This window comes from Apteryx rowi, unplaced genomic scaffold (genome assembly GCF_003343035.1).
Source record: "Apteryx rowi isolate R43461 unplaced genomic scaffold, aptRow1 scaffold_1257, whole genome shotgun sequence".
Classification (NCBI taxonomy): domain Eukaryota; kingdom Metazoa; phylum Chordata; class Aves; order Apterygiformes; family Apterygidae; genus Apteryx; species Apteryx rowi.
Window position 1 is genome coordinate 8,270 of NW_020447483.1, and position 21,242 is coordinate 29,511.

The following is a 21,242-nucleotide window of genomic DNA, read 5'->3' on the forward strand; positions in this document are numbered from 1 at the left end:
CTCCCCTCATCTACCCAGCCAGTCATTCCATCATAGAAGACTATCGATCTGGTTGGTTAAGTGCGAGTTCCCCTTTGTGAATCCATGCTGACTACTCGTGATCACCTTCTTGTCTTTCATGTGCCTGGTGATGGTGTCCAGGATGAGCTGCTCCAGCACCTTTTCAGAGACTGAGGAGAGGCTGACTTGCCTGTGGTTCCCTGGGTCCTCCTTCTTGCCCTTTTTGAAGACTGCAGTCACATTTGCTTTCTTCCATCCTCAGGCACCTCTTCTGATCACCATGACCTTTCAGAGATGATTGAGAGTGGCCTTGCAGTGACGTTGTCCAGCTCCCTCAGCACTTGTGGATATATCCCAACAGTGCCCATGGACCTGTGTATGTCCAGTTTGCATAAGTGATCCCTAACACAATCCTCCTCCACCAAGGGAAAGTCTTCCTTTCTCCAGACTTCCTCCCTGGGTTCCAGGGCCTAGGATTCCTGAGGTCCAGTCTTACCAGCAAAGACTGAGGCAAAGGCGGCATTCGGTATCTCTGCCTTTTCTGTATCATTTGTCACCAGGGCCCCTGCCCCATTTGGCAGTGGACCCACATTTCCCCCAGTCTTCCTTTTGTTACTGATGTATTTACGTGAGTCCTTCTTGTTGTTCTTGACATCCCTCGCAAGATTGAACTCCAGGTGGGCCTTGGCCTTCCTAGCACCAGCCCTGCATACTCAGACAACTTCTCTACATTCCTCCCAGGTTACCTGTCCCTGCTTCCACTTTCTCGATACTTCCTTCTTCTGTTTGAGTTTTGCCAGGAGCTCCTTGTTCATCCCTGCASGTCTCCTGCCTCCCTTGCTTGACTTCTTGTTCATTGAGATACACCGTTCCTGAGCTTGGAGGAGGTGATCTTTGAATATCAACCAGCTATCTCGGACCCCTATTCCTTCTAGGACCCTATCCCACAGGATTTTTCCAAGCAAGTCCCTAAAGAAGCCAAAGTCTGCTCTCCTGAAGTCCAGGGYTGTGATCCAACTCTTTGCCCTGCTCCCTCCTCTCAGGATCCTGAACTCCACCACCTCATGGTCACCGCAACCTTTACATCTCCAGCGAGCCCCTCCTTGTTTGTAAGTATGAGGTCCAGCAGAGCACCTCTCTTCATTGGCTCCTCTATCACCTGTATTAGGAAGTTTTCATCGATGATCTCCAGGAACCTCCTGGTTGGCTCGTGCCTTGCTGTGCTGTTCCTCCAGCAGATATCAGTCCCCCATGAGAACCAGGGCCTGTGATTGTGAGGCTGCTTCCAGCTGTTTGTAGAAGGCCTCGTCTACTTATTCTTCCTGATCAGCTGGCCTGTAGCAAACACCCACAACAGTGTTACCTGTGTTGCTCTGCCCCTTCATCCTTACCCCCAAGCTCTCGGACAGTCCATCGTCCACCCCTAGGCACAGCTCCATACGTTCCAGCTGCTCTCTCACAGAAAGGGCGAATCCCCCTCCTCGCCTTCCTGGTCCGTCCTTCCTAAAGAGCCCGTATCCATCCACTGCAGCATTCCAGTCAGGTGAGCTGTCCCACCACATCGCCGTAATCGCAATGAGGTCATACCCCTGCAACTGCACACAGGTCTCTAATGCCTCCTGTTTATTCCCCGTGCTGCGTGCATTTGTGCACAGGTACTTCGGAGAGGCATCCGAACGTGCTGATTTCCCAGAAGGGGTGCTAGAGGTTCCCCATAGTCTTGTCTTGTGGGCACTTCCTTGCCTGCACGCAAATGCTTGAGGTACTCCCACTGATAGCGTGGTCCCTGTAACTCTCCCCTTCCCCCGTCTTTCCTAGTTTCCTGCCACCGAAGAGCTATCTTTGCAAGCCTCTCCCTCAAGACCCTCACAGGGTTAAAAGCCACTTCTCCGGTCCCAAGCCTAGAAGAAGAACGGGCTCTTCTTCAAGCAAGTAAGACATTCCAGACAGCACCTGGGGGCTTCACTGGTCTTTCCACCTTACCAAGCACTGGACATCTGTCACTGGTTGCTGTCTTTGGGCTCTAGGACACGGAGGTAAGTGAGGGCAGGGAGGGCAAGATTACTGCCCACGGTGGGGCAGGGCTTCCTCATGGCAGGACCCTTGCAGGGATCCCTGTCAGTGTGCTGCCTGGGGCAACATCTGCACCGGCACCCAGGGCTCCTTGATGATCCGGGCATGCAAGCAGGTTGTGGCTGCTGGTGATGCTCCAAGCAAAACAGTCCCTTGCAGGGGAAATTCATCCTGCGTTATTGCCAGCTCCCGYACGCCGGCCATCACCTCAAACCGGGTCTGGACCAGACCCGAGGCTCAGGGTCTTACCTCCCACGGCTGCATGCTCCAGGCTATCTGCTCTGGTCATTGCGATGTGGCATTCTGGAGAGGAGAGCCCCGTCTTCCTGCAGAAGCAGCTGGCTTCCCTGGATGGGTGCAGAGCAGATGTGGCCTCCTGTAGGAGAAAGGGCAACTCGGCTTGACKCAGGAGCCTGCTTCAGGGTCAGCATTGGAGGGGAGCTGGGTCTCAGAGCAGTGCATCCCCATCACACCAGTCAGGAGCACCTTCCTCCTCCCGACAGGAGCGACAGGAGCCATCCGCCTCCCCAGCACCAACAGTGTCAGTAGTGAGCACCTCTGCTCGCCCATCCAGCCCTTCTGGGCTGGTCAGTGGTGGGCGAAGGTGCTGCTGCACCAGGGAACACTTGACGAGCCATTCGTCACATGAGAAATCACCTTCAGTGCATGTGAGAGAGAGCAGAAAGAGGAAGGGGCAGGTGGAGACTATTTCAAGGATCACCCGTGTGCAGTGGGAAGGAGGAAGAGAGGTTTTGCTGCCACATCACCGTGTCTCGTTGTGTGCAGGATGTCTGAGGCAATCTGGCATTTCTCATCATGTGGCTGTGTCGCTGACTGCTACACTGCCCCAGACTATGGCAAAAAAATAGGGTCGTTCCTCTGGGTGCCTGCTGTGGCTGCACTGTAGCCCTGCGCCTCTGCGCCTGATCCAGCCCGAGTTCATCAGTGTGGTGAGAGCGTCATCTGCAGCTCTCCAGACCTCTCCAGCCCTCCTGCAGCGGAATCATCAATTCCCTGCTGCTGCTGCTGCTGCAAATACCGTGACTTACTTGTCATCGCTGCACACCTGCACCAAACCAAGCGTTTGTCGGTGGCATGTGATGGGCTATTTCGCTTGCTTCTTTCTTGCCTGCTATTATTCCCAAGCACTAAGCCCCAGTTCAGAGCACAAACATGTGACCAGCCCTTACACACCTAACCTCCTGCTATTCGACTTCTTCTTGCTTTTATCCCTCTGGTTCTCGAGGTTCCCCAGTCCCTCCTGCATAAAAGGCAGGTCCCTGCCTGCGCCAGTGCTGGCTCTACCGCAGTTCGTCAGCAGGCTCCTGCCTCTGGCTACCAGCTCAGGAGCAACCCAGCGAGGTCCTGGGCAGAGCTTTCCCTCTGGCACCTCTGCCCTGGAGGCGCTCGTACCTCAACAAAACCACCGCCTGCCTTGGTGCTGCGAAAGCTCACACATGCAGGATTTTGCGTCTGTTCAGACCAACAAGYGCATCATGTAGCTCTGCAGTTCGGGAGAGCCGGAGACAGGCGGCGATTCCAGGGYGACGCTGCYGAGCGCTCTCCTAGGTCTCATTCCRCTCCGGCCGCCTGCCCGGCCCCTCTCAGGCCGGAGCAACGTGGCTCCGTACTAGCTGGGCTGTTCTTGCACCGAAAGGCACACTGCTTTGGTTTGGGGCTGGCTGGAGGAGGAGAGGCAGGCTCAAATTTCCCGAAAATTGGATGATACAATCCTTAGGCGACTGTCACATGTAGGAAAAATAAACAAAACCCCCTTGTTAAAGGATATATTGATCTGGGAGGCTACTGGAGAGCTTGGCCAGCAGTCTTCTCTAAACCTGGTAGCAGCCACATCCAAGACGGAGTAACGAGTTTGGGTGTCCTTGTACTAGACAAAGATGAATGAATCTTTTGACTGAAAGCTCTCCTCTCAGTATTAAAAAAAAAAAAAGTTGAAAATGTGGAGAGGAAAAGAGAAACGAATCAGAACTAATAGTGATATGCTTCGCAGCGAAAGGATTAAAGCTCTTAATCTATTTGGCACGTTGAAACAAAGACGGAGAGTGAGCACAGCGTGCGAGCGCTTCTTCAAGGAGAAAGTGCTGTTAGACTAGAGGCTCCTTAACCTGGAAGAGGATGACTTAGCGAGGGTGAATGAGACAGAGCTGACATTCAGGCAATTCCAACAGGAAATAAGGTGCCCAGTTTTAAACAGTGCTTTTACTTTGGGAAAGAGTCATAGGAAAAAACTCCCAACAGAAGCAGTGAATTCTCCATTGCACAACGCTTTAAAATCAAGACTGAGACTTGGAAACGTGCTTTGGACAGAGAAATTAAAAACAGATTAATGGGTGCAAAGCAAGGGCACTAATGTGAGATTTAATCATGTTGTTTAATCTAGTGGAGAAACTGCTGAGACGTGGCAATTGGCCTCAGCTGTTAAAAACACGTCTAGAGAGAGGAAAGGAATACTTTTTTGTCCTGTTCACTTTAGCCTTAAATAAGGCAATGGATCCCCGCACAGGCATCAGCAGACACCTCCAACGTAAGGAGAGCGAAATGAATTGATAGCTTTTCCGGGGACGCTGTGGACTCCTGATCAAGGGGGTTTGCAAGAGAAGCCGGGACAGTCACCCGCGCGGAGAAGCTGCTGGCAGCCGCCCTGCGCCGAGGYGGGCGAGCAGACGCAATGCCCTCCCGGTGCCAAGCGTAGTCTCCAGGTCGGACGAGCAGGGAGCTGTGTCCGTGAGCTTGGTGCTGTGCAGCCTTCCCCGTGGCAGAGCTACGCCTCGGCACCGTGAGAAAACCGGGTCGGAGCCCAGCACGGGCCCCAGCGTGGCGCGGCGCCTTGCAAACACCCTGCTCGGCAATGCTCCTTTTTCCTCCTTCTCCGGCGTGAGCGTCGGATATTCCAAAGCACCGACATCTGCTGAGGCAGCCGAGCGGAGCCGAAGGAAAAGCTCCGCAAGGCTGAGGAGAGCAGGATTTCTTCACGCGCGGCTCCACGATCGCTGTGGTTCCCCGAGGCGCCCTGTGCCGCCGTGCAGCCACGACGTGCGCTGGCACCTCCAAAGCCGCTGTCGCCGAGGTCTCTGCGCCTGCGTGCTCAAGAGTCTCCGGATCCTTCTCCTCGCCAGGCCGAGAGCCTGGTCCTGGACGGGCTGAGCGCGGGGCGCTCCGGTGCTGGGCAGCGGCTGGCGCAGGTCCGCACCCCAGGGTGAGGCGATCGCGGCAGTTTTGACCTCTCCCGCAGCCTCGTCTCTTCAGCAGCCTGGCAGAGGGCTGCTGCACCACGCTGGGCTCGCGCGCAGAGGGACGAATCGCCTGGCCGGCAGAGCTGCGGCAGACGTCTGCGGGGCCGCTGGAGCTGGCACCGCGGGCCGGAGCAGCCTGGCTGCAGAAAGCCGGCAAGCCCTGCCTCTGCCGGCCCCGGCTGAGCTCTGCAGGGCACAACCGCTGCCTCGGGTCCCTCGCGTCCTGGGGAAGCGGCCAGCACGGCGCCGCACGCCAGCCAGCAAAACCCTCGGTGCGGGAAACAGGGTGACRGCGAGCAGGCCGGGAGGACCAGGCCAGCAGACATCTCTGCCGGCTTCGCTCGTCCGTGGCTCTGCGACGACGCTGCGCCGAGTCACCCTCAGCTGAAACGCGCGTTTTCCTAGGGGCTGGTTATCACGGAGCAAAGCACCCAAAAACGGCAGGAGGGAGACAGGGAGGTTAGAAAGAAAAGAACCTGCTGTGGCCGGTGCAGGGTGATGGCACGCTCCCAGCCGGGTGGCCAGGGACGAGCAGGCTGGGGGCTGCGGCACYGGGGGGACGATGCCGCCGTGGCCGGAGGGCAGCGAAGCGCGTGGGCACCACAAGCACGTCTAACGGGAGGCCAAGAGAGACGTGCTGGGTACTCGTCAGGACAGAGGGGGGCTGGCTGGAGGAAACACCTTCCTCAAGGCCAGGAGGTTTGCACAAGTCTAGGCGYGTGCCGGTCCGCGTCTCTGCTGCGCGATTCTCTTGCAGCCAGGTCTCCAGCACTGAGCGGCAGCTCGCTGGGCGCTGAAAGCGCAGTCTCTGCAAGGCCCCGTCGGGGGAGGCYTTCAACCGCTACGGAGATGGGACCCAAGGCATCCTGTCGGTGAAACCGTGGCAGTCGTTCCCCAGGCCGCTGTCTCACGTTCACCACCTCTTTGCAGCGCTCGTTTCTCACCGCAGACGAACCCAAGAGGCCCCATGGCGGAGGAGAACCAGACGCGGGTGGCAGAGTTCCTGCTTCTAGGCTTTCCCCRGGCACAGCCCTTCCTCTTCCTCATCTTCCTGGCCATCTACCTGGCCACGCTGCTGGGGAACTCTGCAATACTTGCTCTCATCTCCCTGGATCCCCGTCTCCACAGCCCCATGTACTTCTTCCTCAGCCACCTGTCCTGCTTGGACATTTGCTATTCATCGGTGACAGTGCCCAAGATCCTGGCGAACGCCCTGCGCCGGCAGGCCACCATCTCCTACCACGGGTGCCTGGCGCAGATATTCTTCCTGATATGGTGCGCGGGGACCGAGTGCGCACTCCTGGCTGTCATGGCCTACGACCGCTATGCCGCTATCTGCCGGCCGCTGCACTACGCCCAGGTCATGAGCTGGGGCGTCTGCACGGTGGCGACCACGGGCTGCTGTCTCTGGGGCATGCTGAACTCCGCCGTGCACACCTTCCTCGCCTCCAGGCTGTCCTTCTGCGGGGCTGCCCAGCTCCAGCACATCTTCTGCGACGTCCCTCCCCTGCTGAAGATCGCCTGCAGCAACACCCACCCCAGCGAGGCGGCTCTCCATGCTGCCAGCGTCTTTGTGGGCATAAGCCCCTTCCTCTTTGTCGTCGTCTCCTACCTCCGCATCCTGGCCACCGTCCTCGCAATGCCGACGGCCGTCAGCCGGCGCAAGGCCTTCTCCACGTGCACCGCGCACCTGCTTGTGGTGGCCCTGTATTACGGGATGGCCAACCTGAACTATGACCGCCCCAGCTCCGGCTACTYGCCGGAGGTGGACACGCTGGTCTCTGCGCTCTACTGCGTCGTCATCCCCATGCTGAACCCCCTCATCTACAGCCTCCGCAACCAGGAGGTGCAGGGTGCCCTGAGGAAGGTGCTGCAGGGAGTGTGGGGCTCCCTGGGCAGCGACGCATGAGCAGCAGGAGGGCTGGGACAAGGTGGTGGCTGCACTGGTGTGGAAACAGCTCAGCATCATGCAGCTGTGGGAAATCTTTGGAGGAAGAAGGGGTTTCGGGGCCCCCTGTTTGGGGAGGGGATGCTTGCAGCACACCGTCATCGCTCATCCAGCCTTTGGCACATCACCGAGGGCAGAATGGCAAAATCAAACTGAGAACAAGCTCATAACCCTGGGCTCACGTCTTTATTTTGTATGTATCGCACGCCGAGCTCAGCACAGGACGTGCTGCTGCGACGCCGCTGCCAGGGCCGAGCAGCTCAACCCTGGAGCTGCAACGGCCCGGAGAGATGGAGGCAGCGCCTTGCCAGAGAAAGACGGCAGCTAGCAGCAGCACCATCTGCCTCRGCCTCTGCCTCCCTTTCCGGAACGGGTATTTAGACAAATTTTGAACACTCCCGCTCTTTAAAGCTCACCTTTTCTGTAACTTACACACTGCTGGTTGTGGTGCGTCTGGAAGAGCTGTTTGCACCCGGAGCGCTACAGCCCGCTATCAGGCGTGCTGCAAAAGGCAATTTCACGTGGCACCAGACWTGTTCTGACCCCAAGCAAGACCCTGAGCTCCACCTTGTTGCTCGTAGCGCTAAGCTAGGCCCTGCGTGGGGTAAGAGGCAATGGCTCAGAGTGCAAAATCTGGCTTTAGCACAGGCGCCGTCAGTCCAGGCTACTTCCACATCGGCTTTGGCACTGATTCTGCTGGGTTTCTCCAGGCCGTCACAAAAGCCCTGTAGTATTTTGTACATCGGTGTGGCAGCTGGCGGTGTAAGCAGAGCACCTGTTACTCTCAGCACTTTGGTCAACAGCGAGTTATGAGCTCTGAGCTGTGAGCTGGCACTGCTTAGCTTCTCGTCAGCAGCGCTTGCTTCGCTATACAGCTATGTAAACTGGAAACGCAGTTGTGCGAGCAGCGCGGCTGTGGGTGGCAGCAGCGCAGAGGGCTGGCTGGGCGTGAGGGGCAGCCGCCCCCGTCCCCGTGCTGCTCTCCTGGCTCAGCCTCTTCCGTGGGGAGGTGGGCGAAGCCACACGCAAGGGCTTTGCAGCAGGGTCTCAGCTCAGATGGTCGCACGGGTGTTGTGGCAATACCATGGCTGGTCAAGCAGCCCCTGTGTTGGGCTGGCCTGTTGCATCTACCCAGCCAGGCTGCAGACCCTTCACCCACCTCTACTTTTCACATGCCTTTTTTTGGATTCTAAAAATTTATGGAAATGCCCTTTCTTCAGAGTCTCACTAGGACACATAACAGAGTTCCCACCCCCTACCACCCCCCCAATAAGGCCCATTCTGGAGAGCCCCCAGGCAAGAAAAGCCAGGAAATAAAGGGTGAACTGCATGAGAAGATGCTGGGAAAGTTATCGCAAGAAAAAACCTCCAAAAATTTCATACTAAAAAAGCCAGTTTCTTACTCGAATCAGAATGCAGCTTTACCATGATCTTACAGCCATAGAACGTGGAGTGACTTTCCTCTGTCTCCAACACTGAGAACCGATGCTGTGCTGCCCTCCAGGAGCTCGCGTGAGCTTTGCCTTGTGCAGGTGCGGGATGGTCCGGAACAACCCCATGCGCAGCACTGACCAGCGAAAGCAAAAGGCACCGTCACAGGGCCCCGGGCAGCCCTGCCGCTGGCGACCGGCGCTGCGCTGGGAAGTGCTCCTGCAGCTGCTCGCGTGCTGCGCAGCCCCTCGTCATTGCTAACTCAGCGTGCAACTGATTTATTCCCGTTGTGATGGTATTTGCATGCCCTGAATTAAAACAACTAACTCCTACAGTGGAAGGTCGATGATGTGGCCTGGAATCTACTGGTTTAGGGGAGGGCTTCAATTTCTCCTGAATACTGCTTTAAACATTAAAAGTAAAAAATTACACACATATATTTCTTCTTGCCCTGCTCCCCACCCGCCCAGCCTTTTCCCCCCATCTGCTGCGGAGAACGGCTAAAAACAGGGAACTTCCTCGCTGCACAGGGAAGTGAGCCTACAACTGCTACATTAGGGGCACGTGAGGAGGGGAGGTCTGGCTTCAGCACAGGGAGTCAAAGCACCCGAAGGGGAGAGAGAGGCTCCTCTGCAAGAGCAGGAGCCTAACTCTCACGCGTCACACGGCGAGCGGAGGAGACAGCCGTCAGCACTGCCTGCAGGGCACRCTGGAGTCCTCTGGCTAGAGACAAGCCATAGGACTGCTCCTCCTGCCCCACCTGCCCATGCATGCTTGTCCGTACGATTTGTCAGAGCAGTTAACAGCAATAACCGAGCTCTCTTGAAAATATTCTATTGCCTGTATCCAGTGGAAGTTGCTCAGGTTCATTTGCTGGATTGAAAGGATTTCACTAGCGGAATATTCCTCTATGATGGGATCCCTGGGCAGGGACCAGGGTGGCTTTTAACATGCTCCCTGTTAAGTAAAGCCTTTTGACATTTTTAGCTTGCGCCAAGACAGATTTTCCAGGAGTGTTCTTCTCAGAAAATAATTTTGCACCCTCCCTTTTTTTGAAGTTCACCCCAGAAATGACACATCCCCCCAACAATGTTCTTTCTYGGCCCACAGAGGAAAACCAAACAAGTCACCTGCTACCTTAGCAAGATTGTCCTTTATTTTCAGTGAGCCAGCACACACCTCTCCTGTTTCACGGGACAGCTCAGTACAGTCAAGCTTGTGTCTGTACGCAGGAAAACTTAGCAAAGTTCACTGTGAGGGTGAAATGTCCCCAGGTCGCAGCCCTGAAATCTGCCCAGAGAGACAAGGCTCAAGCTTCTCTACCCCACACTGCAAACATGGTTTACCCTGCATGCGGAAATCCCTCTTAGAATCAAAGATGAGTTCAGCCTTCACACTGCTCTTTTCCCTTGGCCCCTGGGTGAGAGGAGGTCCAGGGCCACGGCCTGGGACAGCATCTCTTATTCTACAGCTGTAACTTCTGGACTGAGCCCCAARAGCAAAGAGGGGTTCTCAGAGGCGGGTGACAAGTGACAGCTTAGAAGGAAAAGGTCCCACACTCATGTCCCTTTTGCTTCAACTAGATTAGAGCTGGTGTTTCTARTCCGTGAATCGCCCTGTTGTGAACAGGAATGAACACGCTTCCTCTGCGAGCCTGCTGGTTGGCGTGGGGAAATATAAAAACTGGAATAGTCTAGAGAGAAAAGATGTCTCATATCTCACCCACACGCTCTTCAAACCATCCCATCTTCCCCATCTGGGACTGGATGGGAACCAGAACCCACCTCGGGCACGGGCCAAAACATTCCCTCAAACACTGCCAGTTTTCTCATTGGTACTTCTCCCATGYAGACACGCCAGGATGAGCCAAATTAAGCTAATAACATGTAAAAGGATGAAGCAGAGAGAAGCAGAAGTTTCAAAGGAGGCCGCTTGGGCAATGCTGGTCTCATTRCAGAAGCTTCACATARTTTGCTGGAARGAGGCCTACTTTGCCCCGGCACTGTCCCCGCCACCAGCCTTCATCTACCATTTCGATATGYGTGATTGTGTCATCAGGATCAAAGGAAATCTCGTCATCTCCATCTGCAAAATTGATCAGAAAAACAGTCATCGTCCAAAGATGCATAAGCAAGAGAAGGGGCAATAACAACCCCTGAGCTGGTTATGCGYGTGCGCGCACACGCACACACACACACGAGGGGAGCACAGAACAGCCAGGCTGATACGACTCRAAGTTCATCTCATGCCTCTCCCTAAAACCAGCACAGACACAGCAGAGGAAGGATTAAGACTTCACAGATGAGAGACGAMACTTCTGTGTTCCCAAGCTATGTCTCATCCCGCCTCCCAAGAGGAAGAACAACCTCGGTTTAGACACCAAGCTGAAACCCTCCCGCCACCACTGATGGTGTCACCGTCTCTCCCACCCCCGAGGCCGGCTCCCAGCGCCTCTCTCGGCAGGCCGGCTGCCTTTCCCACCCCCCGCTTGCCAGACCCACCTCCTTGGTAATCGCAGAGAGCCGCTGCACACGTCCCAGGACCCCCCGCCTCACAAACGCTGCCCGTTTTCCCTGCAGAGGACGGGGCAGGCGGGTGAGGAGGAGGCTGGCAGCAACCGCACGGACCCGCTCCGCGCCGCCCTCCCGCCCGCGGCCGGTCTCGGGGCGGGGCGCCCCCAACCCTGTCAGCGGCAGCCGCGTATCACGGCTCGAAGCACGCGCGCGACCCGCCCCCGCTCCTCGCCGCTCCGGATTGGCGGCTTCGTGCCGTGCGTGAGCGTAGCCGCGGCGCCGAGACCGCTGCCGCGTCGCCATTGGCCGGTTGCCGCGTCGATCTCCTCGGCGCTGCAGCTGATTAGCTACCTCCCTCGGGGAGGCGGGAGCCGCGCTGACGGCGGAAGTCGCGGCGGCGGCGCGTTCCGGTGCTGAGGTGGCTGCGGGCGGGGCCGGTTGCGCCGCGGCGGGGGCCTGGCTGGCGCTCGGCGGGCGCGCGGTGCCGGCAGGTCGGTGCGTCGTTGCCGTCGCCCCTGGTCACGGGCCCCGGCTGCGTGTGTGTCCCCCCTCGCGGCCTCCGCGGTGCGGCCGGGGCCGCTGCGCCCCTTGTGCCGGCAGTGCGAGCCCGGCGCCGGGCTGCGAGCGGCGGCGGGGCCCGTCCCGGCGAGCTGCGGCCCGTCGGCGCGGGCGGGGGGCGCCGGCTTCCCCCCGGCGGCCGCGCGGACGGCTGCTCCCAGCTCTCTGGGGCCGTGGGGAGGGTCTGTCGGCCGCCTGCGGTGCCGGTGCCTTTCGAAGCCCCTCCGCTTAGGGCGAGAGGTTTGGCCCTGGGCATTTTCTGCAGCGACGATGCCTTCAGCACCTGTTTGCCCCCAAAAGAAGGGAAATACAGAGTTAAACGTTGAGACGGTGGGAAGGAAATGCTGTGATAGAGCTGCTATCTATCTGGAGATAAAAGCACTTCAATTTACGCTCCACTTCTTGTTTGTTGTATGCAGGCTGTCCTGTAACTAGCAACAGACTGAGACTTTTGGGGTCGATAAAGGGAAACATATTTCCGTTTGGAGGAGACTCTCCTAGGAGCACTACTTGCGCTACAGTCYGAGTACTCAAGGTAAGGTCTCATGAGCAAAAGCCTGTTAGTCATGGGAATGTCTAGCAAAACTTTATTTTCAAGAACAATTAGAATGCAAACTATACTGACTTAAAACGTGGACAGAGTGCTTGTGTGTTCTGCTATTAACTGCAAAAATGGAAATCCATAGCAAAGCCGTAGTGACTTGGGTATGATCCTGGAAGAGCAATATGCTTGTTTCTGCCAGCTGTACTGTGTATTTATTTGGGTGAGGCAGTGCAGAATAACCCCTGTCCTTTTGTGTTTGCCTACTTCTGTTTACAAGGAAATTGGCCAGCACTGTAGAAGGCTTTCCTGATCTAAGCTCAGAAGTGAATACAAAGCTTCCGGGTAATCCTGTCACAAGTCCCTGAGGCTAATGAAGAAGACAGCTACCTCCTTGCGTCCTGACTGTTAGCTTTGTAACAGTGTTTAAAGCTATGTTATGTTTGTTTCTAGGATTCAGTATAACGGTCACAAAGTTGCAGTRAGATCTGTAAATGGCATCTTTTTGTTGGAAAAGGTAATTTCTGTGGTTATATTGCTAATGGAGAAGAAAATAGAGGGATAAAAATATGCTGTGTCCCCAAATCATTGACAATAGTGACTTGCTCTCTTTTTTTTTGGAGGAGGGCATCTTCAGACTGTCTAGGTGCTTCTGCCAAACAAATTGCTTRTTTCATCTGGATTCAGGCTTAGATGAGTGACCTTGCTGGAGGCCAAGCTGTGTTTGGCTCGGGGCCAGGGTGGGTGGGAGGGGTTTCAGTATATCTCATCTGATAAGAGGCCTAAAGTGGTGTGCCACCTCTGCATTTTTTGCACAAGTTTCCAATCAATTTCCCGAGGAGGGGGGGGTGTTCCTGCTGTCTCCTGTCAACCCAAAGAGCTTTTTGTTGACAAATAGTCTCATTTGGGACTGCAAATGGTTTATCGTCTATGTGAAATAACAACTTTGTATGTTTTCTGTGTGACTTTGGACAAATCACTGGATTTTTTTCTCTTTCAGTTCTTTTTGTAAAATGGAATTTCAGAGTAATGCTTTTCTCCTTCAATTGTCTGTCATATGTCCTTCAGACTGTGAGGTCTTGCAGTGAAGAGTATCTCTTCCTGTCCGTCTGTACTGTGCTATGATCTTAATTGTGATCTCTAAGCTTATTCTTTTATGTAGTATTTAAAGAGATCAAAATATAACTACTGTGAAAATTACAGACTTGCATGAGGACATGATTTTTTGACTCACTTTAACAGACTATAAAAGACTTGAGTTCAGGTTATTAAAGTCCATGTCTGTGCAAGTAGATGCAGGCAGGCCTAAGCTCCCCTAAGCCCAGCAGTGCATGTTAGTTTGAGTTCAGTATCAGGTTAATGAAGCCAGCCTGGACAAAGGCCAGGGAATCTTAGGTTTCTCCACATAGTCCATGTGTACCTGCCTGAAATTGCAGTGCCTGTAGATATGCGGATATGTGCTGAGCTCCATGATATTTTTTGGTTACGCTGCATGTCTGCAGATGGCTAGATTCTGCTTTTTCCCATATTGCAAATATGTTATCTTGTTATGTCATGTCATCATGTTGTCTCGTTTCATCTCTCAACCACATACTGTGTGTTTGTGCCTTTGAGAAGCGATGGGCTAATGCATAATAAGATGATCAGATGCATCCTGTTCAAATATTGGTGATAGGCAGAAAGAGGCATTTTTGCTTTTTGACTGGCTGGTTTCTAAAATGTGCTTTTACCACTGCCAAGGCAGCAGGGCCTGGACTTCGCTAGAGCATTGTGGGAGGGCGGTTTACAAAACTATAAACACTTTATTACTCTTATAATGAAACGGTGATTCCAGGTCTTGAAACCAGTCTTTCAGTGTTACCAGCTTTGTGCATATTTAATGATGGAAAAAGAAATTTCTCTAATAATTGTAAAGCCTGTATTACTCTAGAGTTCTGAGCCTCAGGCTGACCCAGGGCCAGCTGAGAAGTAAGATGAGTACTAGTACTTTTTCACTGTCCGTTATATGGATATAGAACATGCACAATCCCAGCTTTGTGACAATGTGCTTCTCCAGTAGCTTCACCCTCTGGAATACTTTGTAAGAGAGACTGTCTGAGGCCTGGCTTCTTGCCTCACGTTTCCCCACTTCACTAAAAGCTTCTCGAGCATTTTATTCTGTAAGCTGCAGAGACCAAGAGTTTCTGCATATATTGGGAGAAATCAGGGCATGTCCCTGCAAGAACAGGAGAAATCAAGCTTCCTGAAGAGGAAAGACTTCACTTCTTGTATTTATTGCAAATAACTGATTGTAACAATCCCAGAGAGTGCTGTGGAGAATGGAGAATGGTGTTATTCCTCCTTTCCTGTTTGATAAATTGTTTCCCTCTTCCCCCCCTGCCTTTCTCTTTTTTTTTCTTTTTTTTTCTCCCCCCCCAGGGTGTTAGTTCATGCAACTTGTCAGTACTCAAGAGATGAACGAGAATGGTGTGAGGGTCCTGYGTATGGCCAATAGCACTGCCTTGGAAACCTCTTTACTACTGAGCAAGCAGACCTATGAGCCGCTCAGTGCATAGAAGAGGTTGGTATTCATATGAATTAATGACCTTTTCTGCTACTGATATTGTGATGTGCATTGTGACGTTTTCTACTTCTGTGAAATCGGGTGGCTGGAAGGTGTGGCTATTACACAATTAAAATAATGCACTACTGTTCTCCCCGTTGCTAATATTTACACACTTGAACTGGAGGTGTCAGAGGAAAGATTTGCTTACTAAGATAAAGGAGGTCGGGAATGAGCTGATGGTTGTAGCCAGCTTTAGGAGCCTATTTTCAGCTAAACAGAGGCACCTTGTCTGTGTCAAAAGATTTCATTTGATGGAGGTATTCCTAGATAAATTAAGCCATTAGTTAATTATTCTAATTTAAACTGAGCTTGTATCTAGTATGAGTTTGTCTAGTTTCAGTTTGTACCTTCTGTACAGTTACTTTTATACTTGTACTAATTATTATGCCCTTTACAGATGTGTACTTACAGGTGGGGCAAACAGATCTAGAGCTACTTTTTTAAGAGATACGTCAAGTGTCGCACTTCACCTGACCCTCATACCATACTAGAATAATTTGGGTCATATAAGGGAGTTTGTTGTTTGGGTCATATGGGGAGTTTGTTTGGTCCAACCCTCTGCTCATAGCAGGGCTAACTTCAAAGTTTGTTTCAGTTACTATGGACTTCATGCACTTCAGTTTTGAATATCTCCAAGGATGAAGAATATCACAACTGCTCTGGGCAATCTGTCCCAGTATTTTTATCACCTTTCTTTTGCATAATCTTTTTCTCTAACTGAAGTTTCTTATGCTGCAGCTTGTATTAGTTGCTTCTTATCCTTCTGCTGTGTGTCTCCAAGAAGAATCTGGCTCTGTTTTTTAACTGCCTAATGGGTGGTTATAGTGAAGACACCACCTATATTCCCCTCCTTATCTTTCTCTTCTCAAGACTGAACAAACCCAGCATTCTCAGCCTCTCCATATATCCAGACATATATTGGGCATATCTCTGTATATCCAGCCTCTGTTCATCTTGGGGGCTTTCTGCTGGACTTGCTCTAGTTTGTCCCCGTCTTTCTTGTGCACCAGGGAACCTGAAAGCGGACACTGTACTTCAAATGTGGTTTACAAGTGCTAAATGGAAGGGAATAATCAATTCCTTCAACCTGCCAGCTACAGTCTTGCTAATGCAATATAGTCTGTAGTTGGCTGTCTCTGCTGTGAGAGCATACTGCTGACTTGTGCTCAGCTTGCCCGTGAGGATCCCTAGGTTTTCTGCAAAGCTGTTTCCCAGCCAGTTGGTCCTGCATGTGTTTATTCCATTGCAGGTGCAGGACTCTCTGCTGAACTTCAGGGTTTCTGTCAGTCCATTTCTCTAGCCTGTTGAGATCCCTCTGATTGACAGCTCTGTCCTCTGGCAAATCAACAGCTCCTCATAATTTGGTGAACTTGCCAAGGGTGCGTTGCATCCCATTGTCCAGGTGGTTAATGAAGGATTTAGTCTGCTACTCTTCCCAAAATGGGAAGTACTGCTGGCCAGTACTGCTGCTTTTTTCTCATTCTTCAGCTCCGTGTGCTGGATCAGTTTGGCTTCTGAGTTTCAAGAAAAAAGGATGTCTGCTAAGGAGCAAAAGGTCGCCTAAGCAGCCAGGGAATGTTTGCCATCTCCACACTACACCCCGATGTTGAGGTCCTGTCTTGTCACATGTGTAGCATGCAGGGCTCTCCTAATCTCATATAATATACTTCTATTTAGTGTACAGCAGCACTGAGTCCACCACCCTTATTTCTAGAAAGCTTCTTTTGTACGTATTTACAGACCATGTTTGAGTGTATATTCTTTTGCGTATACTGAACAGATTGCAGTTCTGCAATCTCATTAAGGAGATTGCAAATGAACTATGAGAGTGGCCTGAAATCTAGTATAAACATCTGGTTTGCAATCATACATATACAGTGGTGAAGGTATCTTCTTGTTTCTTACAAATACATCCTTTGCTTATGTGTTCAAAGAGTCTGTCTGTTTTAAGATCATTTATTTATTCCTGAGATTTTTCTTTGTCAGCAGAGGAGATGTGTTGCCTCTAAGGCTGGTCTCCTCCATAGCATTAGAAGTCAGCACGAAGTGTGACTTATTTTTCCTAGCAGTTTTGACTCTAACTGTATTGTGATTCTTTGTTTTGTTTCAGGCTCAAGATGCTGAGCCGTTTGTCAGGTTTAGCAAATACGGTTTTACAAGAGCTGTCAGGTGATGGTGCAGATACAGCTATTGAATCCTCTATCACAGTAAGTACATCATGGAAAGACTTTCAGATCTTATTGAGAGCTAGGTTGGGGTGTGTCGGTCATTTGACTGCAGTGAGAACTCTTCTGATTCCTCATGGCTGAGCGCCAGACTGAACTATCATTCCACTTGCTTTTCCTGTATTCCTGACCTCTTTCTTAAGTCAGTGCTTCTGCGGGGTAGACCATAATCTGCTGAGTTTCCACATCTCAAGGTGATCCGAGAAAGGAAATCAGAGTTATAGTGAGGAAAGAACTAATGCTTCCATTTATTAGAAAGGGAAGCTCTGAGTGATTGGGGAACATGAGGAAGCTCGATCTGCGTGTTGCCCTTTGGTGCTTAGGGCAGTGGATAGCCTATGAGCAGTAGCATCTCCTTTATGCCATTCATTTTAGATTTGCTGATGTTGTGTTACAGCAAAGGTACTTTTTTCTGTATTTTTTTCAAGGGTATCCTGAACTTTCCTCCTGATTTCACCTAAATGGGAATAGTTCTATAGGCTAGATGAAATGCTTGCAAGGAACAAGAGTGCAGCAATTAGGGGTGGAGCTGAAGATACCATTTGAACTCTATGCCGCAGYCTGTTTACTTTTTCCTCCAGAGCACTCATTTCACTATTTCAGGTACAAGCTTTAGAACCAGGAACAGAAAGCATGGAGGAGACGCCTGAGGACGTGCTAGAGCGCCTAGCTCAAACAGAAAAACTAGTTGTCCAGCTGAAGGATTTGGTACGAGAAAAGGATTCCCTGCTACAGCAAAAAGAAACTGTACTGAAGGTATTTTTTGCTCCTGGGCCCCTGGTGAAAGAGTAAAATGATTGTGCAGCTTTCTGTGCAATCCAGTCTCTGGTTTCTTTTCAGCCTTACAGAGAGCTACACTACTAAATGCATCAGTTCCAGAGAATGATTATTGGACCCTAAGCCAAGAGTTGTAGGATGGCTTCTGTCCGCTCTGCTTATGGGTAGTTCCCTCTAGATTAGTACTAGATGCGCTAGAGTACTCTACTGTGTTATATCCATGTTATGTAGCATTTTTGTCTTGGAGCTCCTCTGGCTYATGCAGAGTCCAGGGGCTCTGAGTTGTACTAGCATCTTCTGTAGGCTCGCTCTTTCCCTGGTTCAGAGTGTCTGAGATAAGCGGGGCTGTGCTGCAGCTACCCAGCAGTCCAGCGGTTTTATGGCGTGTAATCAAATATGTGTTGCATACCCTGAGGCATGACATGAGAGAATGTGTAGTTAACTGAGGATGCAATGCCTTCTGAGATAGTGCTGGGGGTCTGCATATAGTAGAGAAAGTCAGGCTTAGTTTGTACTGACTACTTGGAAAGGTCTCTTGCGTGAACTATCCCCTGAAATACACTCAGTTTCTCTTCAGAAGAGAAACAACTGGAGCAGAAGCAGCTAGCTATTTTGCTGTGTATAGTGGTTCAGAGCAAGTTTGTTTCCCGGACATTTCTTTCTTAGCACCCTTAGTAAGGGGACAGGTTCCGACGCAAAGAAGTGGACTGTTTCACAGAGCTTTTAACTCTTCCTAATGGTGCTTTCAGGGAGATGGATAGCACTGGAATCTTAAGTACATCTCTGTCTCCTTTCACAGGAAGAGCGGGAGGCTGCAGATGCTAAACTGATGAAGCTGAAGCTTCAGGCCAAAGCCAAAATGGCATCTCTGAACAAACGCATTGAGGAGTTGACGGAGAAAGGATCGCCGTTGTCTGCACAGGCCTTGTCAGAAGACCAGATCTGTCCCAAGGTTGGGAGAACAGGGCTATGTGACAGATGTTAGCCTATACTGAGAGTCTGGTGCCACCCTACATTTTAGGTCCCAGTGAGCTAGTATGTCCTACCTGTCTTGTTAGAAGGATATTTATAGTTCCAGCAAGGATGTCTATGCTCAAGTAAGCCAGTCTGTCCAGCTTCTTTGTGCTGCAGAGGCCCTTGGAGTGCACAGCTTAATCTCCTCGAGGGTATGGGCCAGTTTCACTTTGTGTATCTTCAGTTATTTGTAGTAAAGTGCTTTCCTGCAGAATTCATATGTCTGTCTGAGCTTTGTTTCGATATGTAATCTGTGATGTGAGTACAGCAGAGGAAAGGGAAGTGTTGGCTGGAATACAAGAACAAGGAGGTAAGGAGTTCATTAAAATTGAAAGGCAGTAACTTAGTAAACATTTACATGTATATATTTTCTAGACATGTAGCTTCCTGTGCCACCACATGTGATCAAGACCAAAGCTTTATTGTTAACAAGATATATTTCTGTAAAATCAGGTAAAAATAAGGGAAAAATGTCCTATATTGGGTCATTAAGAAACTGTTAGCTACTAGGTAGAAACTTTCATGGGAGTTGGTAATCTTTTTAAATTGTTCTCAGTTATTATTCTTCTGGGGATAAGCTCTGATGTCCCCACAGTGGGTTGTTGTTGTTGTTGTTGAAGTTAGATTAGGCAAGGTGGATGTGATGGAAGTCCAAACAGATCAAGTGATCAAGCTCTGTTTTTAAAAAAAGATCTGCTCTCAGGACATTAGATGATGTTCATAAAACCAAAAAAGATAAAGTATGTTAGAATCATTAAAGAAAAGATCAAAAGATCATAAGAAACATTAAAAGAGTAAATGTGAGTGATGTTTAAAGGTGAAGTGTCAGATGAGAAGTGCTACTAATGGAGTAAAGATTTGTCTTATGACTCTTAATATTTTGACTGGCATCACAAAATCATGGACACTTACTACTGTAATTCACCTTACAATACAATCTTGGGGATAGTTTTCAATGCAAAGGAGAACTTGATTTTCGTACAAGAAGAATTGCATGGTCTTGAGGACTGACACAATATAAAAATGAGACAAAACTTACTAAGCGCGAGGTCAGGCACTTGTAGTATGCTGCTGCTATGTTATGCAAGGCCAGGAAAAAACGCCCCAGGTGGTTTGTCTGCAGAGGACAGCGAAGGCCGTGGAGGCTGTGTAGCTGTGTCACTCGGCATTGCTCTCCTGCTGCTGAGGCTTTGTGCACCTTATTCAGATGTAGCGTGTATAGGTCTCTTGCATAACTTTGTGTAGGCTTACTTTTATGGACTAATGAGCATTTTTGCTGCAAAATTCAAATTCATCAGTTCGGGGGGGGGGGACGGGACCCAAGAGCTTGTTATAGTAGTTGATCACTGGATCAGTGCAATGTAGTTTAAAAAACGGCCTACTTTTTTATATAAGGTGAACAGTTGTCCTTCCAACTATTGTGCCAAGAGTGGCAAGGCCTCATGTGGATTGTTGTCATTCTCTTTGCTTAGAGTCAGGAAGGATGAATTCCGAGCAGCAAAATACCTTCCATTCCCCAGTCCCCTTAGTAACTGCTTTTACTAGTCACTCAGAATAGCTTGGCTGTTTAGCCAACAAAGGCTGAGAGGAAATACAATTTTCTTCTATAATTATGTGAGGAAGGTAAACATCAAGAAAGTGGAAAAACTGTTGAAGTAAAAGGGCAGTATGAGAGGTGAATGAATGGGTGTAAATTATCCATTAAGGAAAGTGGTTTAGAAAAAGTTTCTAATCAGAGGAATGAGCTCTTGGTACAGCCTCCAATGGAAACGGTGCGGACCAGAGCCTTACTAGTTTTAGGGTAGAACAGCAGTTCAGAGAAATGATTTTAGGATGATTACCTGCAATATTATGTGATTGTGTTTGACCTGGAAAGCACTTATATATATTCTTGGAAGGTTGGACCCTCTGAGGAGCTGTGGATTCCTTTGTTTGTTTGTTACTTATTTCCCCAAGTAGATGCTGCCTTGAGTAATAGGATATCTGTCTAGGAAATATCACTGTCATTTGAAGGAAAAAAGATTTGGATTAGGGTTAGATGTTGTGCTGAGGTATTGGCTATTACTGGTTCCTTTTAGTAATCATGAGGAATAAATATAGCAAAGGGATTTTTCTTCTCTCTGATGATGGGGGCCCCATGGGAAGGCTGTATTTTGAATATCTCATTAGCACTATTACTTTCTGGGCTTAAGAGTGCCTCATTTTTCAGGAGAAGCCACATATTGGCCTACATCTTGTAATTAGCTAATAGGTATTTGTATGCAGAACAATTAAGGTTCCTCTTAAGTGGGTAAACACAAATT

The 21,242-nt window shown here is 50.7% G+C and overlaps 2 protein-coding genes and 1 long non-coding RNA gene across 4 annotated transcripts in view; 2 read left to right on the forward strand and 1 right to left on the reverse strand.

Annotated features, from left to right (window-relative positions):
- The first annotated feature begins 5,160 nt into the window (after positions 1-5,160).
- LOC112960976 (olfactory receptor 5V1-like) lies at positions 5,161-7,315 on the forward strand. The gene has a single exon (XM_026055719.1). It carries the CDS (start codon positions 6,295-6,297, stop codon positions 7,234-7,236), a length of 942 nt encoding a protein of 313 aa, XP_025911504.1. The 5' UTR covers positions 5,161-6,294; the 3' UTR covers positions 7,237-7,315.
- A 2,525-nt stretch (positions 7,316-9,840) lies between these two features.
- Positions 9,841-11,420, reverse strand: LOC112960977. Its single transcript, XR_003251906.1, has 2 exons — positions 11,208-11,420; positions 9,841-10,791 (listed from the first exon to the last, which is right to left on the reverse strand). It is a non-coding gene; the product is annotated as an uncharacterized LOC112960977 (long non-coding RNA).
- Positions 11,421-11,652: 232 nt separating this feature from the next.
- The window catches only part of GOLGB1 (golgin B1), a 48,809-nt gene continuing 39,219 nt past the window's right edge, over positions 11,653-21,242 (forward strand). The window contains exons 1-7 of one of the 2 annotated variants that reach the window (XM_026055709.1): positions 11,653-11,710; positions 12,197-12,312; positions 12,772-12,835; positions 14,737-14,878; positions 17,034-17,130; positions 17,752-17,904; positions 18,725-18,877. In XM_026055709.1, coding sequence (XP_025911494.1) covers positions 17,041-17,130; positions 17,752-17,904; positions 18,725-18,877 — 396 coding nt within the window. In that variant the 5' untranslated portion in view covers positions 11,653-11,710; positions 12,197-12,312; positions 12,772-12,835; positions 14,737-14,878; positions 17,034-17,040. The remainder of the gene's footprint in view (positions 11,711-12,196; positions 12,313-12,771; positions 12,836-14,736; positions 14,879-17,033; positions 17,131-17,751; positions 17,905-18,724; positions 18,878-21,242) is intronic. The other variant, XM_026055710.1, reaches the window with a different exon arrangement.